The 7,615-nt window shown below is 38.3% G+C and overlaps 1 protein-coding gene across 4 annotated transcripts in view; it reads left to right on the top strand.

The window, feature by feature from the left end:
• The window catches only part of SPECC1L (sperm antigen with calponin homology and coiled-coil domains 1 like), a 74,461-nt gene that overhangs the window by 20,810 nt on the left and 46,036 nt on the right, over positions 1–7,615 (top strand). For all 4 annotated transcript variants that reach the window (XM_035898535.1, XM_035898534.1, XM_009643088.2 and 1 more), the window contains 2 exons: positions 841–2,474; positions 4,281–4,488. In XM_035898535.1, coding sequence (XP_035754428.1) covers positions 841–2,474; positions 4,281–4,488 — 1,842 coding nt within the window. The remainder of the gene's footprint in view (positions 1–840; positions 2,475–4,280; positions 4,489–7,615) is intronic.

Here is a 7,615-nt window from a genome sequence, read left to right on the forward strand (position 1 = left end):
TGTAGTTGCCTTTTTGGAGGGTGTTCCTTTTAATTTTTTCAGTACTGACTGTGCAACTACTACATAAAGCTAGATAATACAATTAATCTGGGGAAACATAGATTTGTCTAAAACTATTTAATCTTAAATTATTAATTTAAAAAAAAAATCCATGCCACAAGCTCTAGCTCTTTAAGATGTGCTTACTTGTTGCAGTCAACATTTTGGACATTCTGTATTGCTTTTTAGAAATAAAGAGGGCTATCAGAAACTGTTCAGAAAAGTGAAATTATTTAGTGTGTTATCAATATGGATGGAAATATGTCTTGTCTTCCATTGCTATGTTTTGGATTCAGTAATGCTTGCAAAGCTGTGAAGCATCTGGAAATAAGTTAGTAATATCTATTCTCGTCTTTATGGAATGAGATGAAAATACAAAAAACCTTAACTCATTTTGGGGAATCATAATACAAAATTCATTGCTTAAAAGCTTGCATTCAAATCTACTGAAAAGAGAGACAAATTTGAACTTGTAGGAATAGCACTACTGCAGTCTTTGTACAATTTATCAGAAGCTGTTAAAGACAGAAAAAAAGAAACTTGGAAATGTTGAACTTCAAGGTCTAACTCATTTTCAAAATACTGGTAAAGCATGGCAATTAGTAAAGCATGTATCAAAATGTAACTGCACTGATTCGTGGTTAAGGTTGTATAAATGTTTACTCTAAATGTATTTTATGAAATGTATTTACCAGTGTGATTCAGAAAATCAAGCACTGTATTGCTGATACAAAATACACAGTCTTCTATTACAGATACAGTATTTTAAATTCATGTTCCTAACTTTCAAAAAACATATAGGTACAAGTTCCACAACTAAGCGCAGCACTTCGTCTGGAAATAAAGAGTCAAGCTCTTCTAGAGAAAGAATACGCGATCGTTCTCGTTTAAGCCAGAGCAAAAAGCTACCTTTGACTGGACAGGGAACCAATGATACGGTCCTGGCAAAACGTTCCCGAAGTCGCACCAATCCAGAATCGGATATTCGAATGAGTAAGTCCAAATCAGACAATCAAATCAGTGACAAAGCTGCGTTGGAAGCAAAGGTGAATGATCTTTTGACATTAGCAAAAACTAAAGATGTGGAAATCTTGCATCTGAGGAATGAACTGAGGGATATGCGTGCTCAGCTGGGGCTTAACGAAGATCAACTTGAAGGTGATGAAAAATCTGAAGAAAAAGAGGCCATTGTTGTCCATCAGCCAACTGATGTAGAGTCTACGTTGCTACAGTTACAGGAACAAAACACTGCCATCCGAGAAGAGCTCAACCAGCTGAAGAATGAGAATCGAATGTTAAAAGACAGACTAAATGCGTTGGGCTTTTCTTTGGAACAAAGGCTGGACAACTCTGAAAAACTCTTTGGCTATCAGTCTTTGAGTCCAGAGATTACAGCTGGCAACCACAGTGATGGTGGTGGTACTCTGACATCTTCAGTGGAAGGTTCTGCTCCTGGATCCATGGAAGACTTGTTGAGTCAGGATGAAAATACTTTGATGGACAACCAACATAGTAATTCCATGGATAATTTAGACAGTGAGTGCAGTGAAGTTTATCAGCCACTGACATCAAGCGATGATGCCTTAGATGCTCCATCATCATCGGAGTCTGAAGGAGTACCAAGTATAGAGAGATCTAGGAAGGGAAGCAGTGGCAATGCAAGTGAAGTCTCCGTAGCTTGTCTGACAGAACGGATACATCAGATGGAAGAGAATCAACATAGTACAGCTGAAGAACTCCAAGCTACACTTCAAGAGCTTGCAGATTTACAACAAATAACACAAGAGCTAAACAGTGAGAATGAAAGACTTGGAGAGGAAAAAGTAATCCTCATGGAATCTTTGTGCCAGCAAAGTGACAAATTGGAACACTTCAGCCGTCAGATTGAGTATTTTCGGTCCCTTTTAGATGAACATCATATTTCATATGTAATTGATGAAGATATGAAAAGTGGTCGCTACATGGAATTAGAGCAACGTTATATGGACCTTGCAGAGAATGCTCGATTTGAGCGAGAGCAGCTGCTAGGTGTTCAGCAGCACTTGAGCAACACTTTAAAGATGGCAGAGCAAGACAACAAGGAGGCCCAAGAAATGATAGGGGCATTAAAAGAACGAAATCACCACATGGAACGGATTATTGAGTCAGAGCAGAAAAGCAAAACAGCGATAGCATCTACCTTAGAGGAGTACAAAGCCACAGTAGCCAGTGACCAGATTGAGATGAACAGGCTGAAAGCTCAGTTAGAGCACGAAAAGCAGAAAGTGGCTGAGTTGTATTCTATACACAACTCTGGAGATAAATCAGATATACAAGATTTGCTGGAGAGTGTCAGGCTGGATAAAGAAAAAGCAGAGACCTTGGCCAGTAGTCTGCAAGAAGAGCTGGCACACACTCGCAATGATGCCAATCGATTGCAAGATGCCATTGCTAAGGTAGTATTTAAAACAAACTGTTGTATTTTAACATTCCATATACACCATGACTTACTGTTGGTCACTGTAGTAATTTTAGAAGTAAAGGATTAACCATGAGATTAATCAGGTTGCAGTAGTGTTGCAATTGATTACTTCCTCTTAACCTTTGTTATGAAAATGATGGAGGTCTTTTAAAAAATCATATGGATACACTCAGGCACAGGATAACTGTCATGTTACTTGTCAAAAATACTGGTAAACTCCACAACTTATTTCAAGGGCCAAATTTAAACAGTATAGTGTAGGAATTTTGTGCTTAAATTGCACGCCTTCTGCAAGCGTTTCAAGGAGTTAGTGCCAGACTGGTGGAAGAAGGATGTCACTGAGAAAGTACTGGGAGTTAAAGTTTGAAGTGATAACCCAGCTGTTGATGACTTGTAGGACCTTTCACAGGTGTTCAGAGAATATTTTCAAGTTTCAGCTTATTCAAGTTGGTTCAGTTACCTTAGAATAAACTAATGATGAAGAAAGCAGAAAAGTGTCATCTTTCTCCAAGAAATTACTCCTTTTGAGGTAGACAGAGATTTTGCCAAATTTAACTTAATTTACTGAATAAAAATTTTAGTTTTAAATGAAAAAAATATTTTGAGCTTTTAAACAATTATTACTCAATATGCCAAATACACATAGGTTTTTTACTAATGATCCATCCAGGATCAGCTTGTGTGTTGACTGGGTTTTGGATCAAAATGTATAGTCCTCATTCTAGAACAGCTATTTTGACTTATATGTAACTAATTTATTTAGTAAATATGTCTAGTAGAAGTGTTTCCCATAATTTAATAAAAAAATAAGAATCCTAAAATTTATTTAGTAATTTTAAGTATGCATTTAAAGGTATATTTTCTTGATGAGAAAATTTATACCAAATTTAATGTCTGAACTGTGTTGGTTGCAAATCAACATGTTAGTCATGATCACCAGCCAGTTAGAATCAACCTTAATTTGGGAGAGGAAAAAAAAATATTAGAGTTGGATAGTGCTATTAAAATAAAAAATATTGACACAGATGACTTAAAGCAGGGCATTTTGTCTATTAAAATTGGTGCCTGACTGTACTGACCCACTCTAAGCCTTGTTTTTCTGACACCTATTTTTGCTGCTGGGTTAATGTAACTGTGTTTCTGATCCCAGCTTGTTACTTATGTTGCAGTTTCATGAGGCACGATAAAATAGCCTTGCTGCTCCTGAAAGGGAGAAATCTACTACCTCTTCCTTTCCCTGTTTGTTTGGGTTTTTTTTTAATTCAGTTGAATAGCTTGTAAGACTCCTCTGGGAACTACTTCAACTCGCTAACACATCTCACACGCAAATGTGAATCCTGCTGCTTGGTTAAGGAAATGAATCATCTCACAGGTCCAGCAAGCACTAAAATTGATGCACAGAAGAGAGCAGGCTTTTTCTAGGGAAGAGAAAGGAAGGGTAAAGCATTTCCCCCCACTACCTCCCCCCTTTTCCATGGCAGCTAGATGTTAAATTGGATCAGGTGCTCATGAAATCACAGCCTTGATCCTATGGTACTGTTACTTCACTTGAATACAGGATACTGCTGTTAGAGTAGCTGGGAAATGCTCATATATTCAGCTTGGGAATAAGAGTTTAACTCTGGCTCAGGAAACAATACATTTTTAAAGGCTTACATTTAACTTCTTGTCCCATACTTTTTTATGGTTGCAGAAATATATTTTAAGTATAGTAGTTATGAAACTAAAAGTGTTTTAAAATGCAACCAATTTACTTATGATAAGATATATTCTTTTTCAGGTTGAAGATGAATATAGAGTGTTCCAAGAAGAAGCCAAGAAACAAATTGAGGATCTCAATGTGACTCTAGAAAAACTTCGGACAGAACTAGATGAAAAAGAGACTGAGAGAAGTGACATGAAAGAAACTATCTTTGAGTTGGAGGATGAAGTAGAGCAGCATCGTGCTGTGAAGCTTCATGACAATCTCATCATATCTGATTTGGAGAGTAAGTGTTACAAGTTTCTTTTGTGAGACAAACAGTAATTTAAGAACAGCTGAAGTAGAACACTGAAATAGTGAAAATATTTTCACTTGTCTTTTGTATGTCTGAATCCAAGTCAGACTGGACTTTGCAGAACCCTTATACACTAGGGAAAAAAAAAAAAATCAAGTTGGCTTTGCTTTTCCAGTCCTGGTAGTAGTTGCTGTGGGAATGAAAACTTGTAAATTGAGAGTAAATACGAAATCTGATAATGCTGTTTTCAAATTGTTTTTTGAAAGTGGAAGAACATGTAATTACAGACTGAATGATGTGCTCCTTTTGCATTTTGGAGACTGGATGATTGATTTAGTGTTTTGGTATTGGTTTTTTTAAGAATGCTCTCCTTTTTGAGTGCCTAAATATTAGGAGTTATCAGGTAGCTTGAGAATGTATATAATTAATGATTTCTCTCACCTGAAGAAAGGTGTTTTTAGTGGAGAAATGGGTGAATGGAGGCCCTGAAAGTTACAAATGTCAGAGCTGACTTGGCAATGTCAATGTATTTTATATCTCTTTCTGTGTGGATTTGCTCAAGTCATGAAACTGTGAACCTAAAAATGAATCTGACGAACTTCAAGCAAGTTAGAATAAAACCTTATCTGTTGACTCTTGCCACCATACAAGAAATGGCTTATAATGAAATTCATGTTTACTGCATACTTATCTAGCTCTGTGCCTTACTTCCTACTCTGATCTCCAAGGCCTGCTCAGACATTCCTACCACGGGCTGGAATTCTGCAATTAGTCTCTGTCTAAATAAGGACTTGGGCAACTGTACCCTGGCAAGCTGTATTTGCACAGTGCTGCATACAGAATTCAAATACCTGCTATTCTTCCGTGGTATACAAAGACTAAACAAGACAGCAAAAAACCCAAAGCATAATCCCTGTTAACAGCAAGGGAAATATTCATAGAAAGGATTTTAAATTCACCTGTTGAGAAAAGGTAGTGTCTTAAATAAGCTAAATTGTTTACTCAACTGAAGCTTAGGGTTTGGTGTGTTCAGACATGCAGCTGTCAGCTTGGTTTCCCTAAGCAACCCTTCTTTATCTTGAAAGGCAGTCACTGTTTCTCTTTACAAAATTGCTTTAGGTTTTTATTCTGCAATTTATTTTTGCTCTTTCTGTTCCAAAACCAGACACAGACGTTTACTGGGGAGCTGGAGCTCAGGCACATTGTTAGTGGCTCTGACTTTGTTCCTGAAGCTGTTTTGTATCAGTCTTAAAAAGTCTGAATGCTTTTCTACTTGCATTGTTTTGTCCATTAACTGAAATACATTCAGACAGAAAACAGCACCATAGTCAAGTAGACATTGAGGTATCTGCTTAGTAATACCTGATTACAAGGCAGCTCTGATTTTTAGGTGCTTCTGCTTTGGGGGTACAAAATAGCTGTCAGATATTTCACTTACACTGGTGAAAATTCAGGCGAACAAACCTCTGCCTGGGCAGAAATTGGAAACAAAAATTACGGCAGTCTTTGTTACTCATCCTTCTTGGAATAGTTTGGAAAATTCAACTGTGTTAGCTCATGTGCTGGTGTGATCCTTTAGGGAAGAAGCAGTATTTCAGTTATAGGCAGGAAGGAGAGTGGCATCTAGTGGCGTTAAGAAAGGATGGCACCCAAAGAATAGTATAAACTTAACCCCCCCTATTTCTCCTTTTTAAAAAGCTGTTCATTATGTGTTCATAATTAAGCTTCGTACAGGAGTTTCTTGGTGGTAGCCTCTAATTAGAGACAGCAAAGAACAGTATCTCAGAAAGGCTGGGACTTGGAGGTAGTACGTACGACATATAAAAGAATTTGTATTAAAGTGACAGAAAAGCACATCTTAGTAGTAGTAAGTTATATTATGCTGATCAGACTTTTGGTCAGTTCTGGTGTTCTGTCATCCAAATGTATAATGCCTGTGCTTTTAAATGTGGAGAATTTAGTATAGGTTTAGTTATTATAAAGCACTAGTTAGAAGAATAGTGATTCTTCAGCCTAAATAACCAAGTGCAATGAAGAACCATAAAGGTTTTCTGTAGTGAATTTTTATTTTAGGTTTTAAAATATGAGGAAATCTAACCCACCCCTTAAGGAAAGAATTTGCCTAACAGCAAAGTTACTGAGTGAGTGAAAGTCACAGCAAGACAACTGATAAATGACAAGTGATATGTGATGGAAAACCATCACCTAAAGAATTCACAAAAGACAGACTTTACAGTTAGGAGAAAGGTGCTTCACAGATGAGGTGGTGAGTGTTCATTCAATGTAATGGTTAATCAACACTAAATAGTAACGTAAGAATGTGAAATGCTCTACCACTGGTACTTAGGGCATGCTTCATTGTGGGCTTTCCAAACACCAAAAAGAAACACAATGAACATCTAATGAAATGTTTTTCACAGTAATCTGAATATTGAACTGTCACATTTTAGCTGTTAATATGTCTGCCTGCAAAAATCGTGATCTCTTTGATGTGGACAGTAAGATGTATAGAGTCATAGAATGTTTTGGGTTGGAAGGGACCCCTAGAGGTCGTCTAGTCCAACCCCCCCTGCAGTGAGCAGGGACACTGCTAACTAGATCAGGTTGCTCAGAGCTCCGTCCAACCTGGCCTTGAATGCTTCCAGGGATGGGGCCTCCACTACCTCTCTGGGCAACCCGTTCCAGTGTTTCACCACCCTCATTGTAAAGAATTTCTTCCTTATATCTAGCCTAAACCTACCCTGGTTTAGTTTAAAACCATTCCCCCTTGTCCTGTCACAGCTGGCCCTACTAAAAAGATTTTCCCCATCTTTCCTATAGGCCCCCTTTAGGTACTGAAAGGCCGTAATCAGGTCTCCCCACAGCCTTCTCTTCTCCAGGCTGAACAAGCCCAACTCTCTCAGCCTGTCCTCATAGGAGAGGGGCTCCAGCCCTCGGATCATTTTTGTGGCCCTCCTCTGGACCTGCTCCAACAGTTCCATGTCCTTCTTGTGCTGAGGGCTCCAGAGCTGGATGCAGTACTCCAGGTGAGGTCTCACCAGAGCAGAGTAGAGGGGCAGAATCACCTCCCTTGACCTGCTGGCCACGCTTCTCCCGATGCAGCCCAGAGTACAGTTGG

Source organism: Egretta garzetta, unplaced genomic scaffold (assembly GCF_000687185.1).
Source record: "Egretta garzetta isolate BGI_Z169 unplaced genomic scaffold, ASM68718v1 scaffold447, whole genome shotgun sequence".
In the NCBI taxonomy this organism is placed as follows: Eukaryota; Metazoa; Chordata; class Aves; order Pelecaniformes; family Ardeidae; genus Egretta; species Egretta garzetta.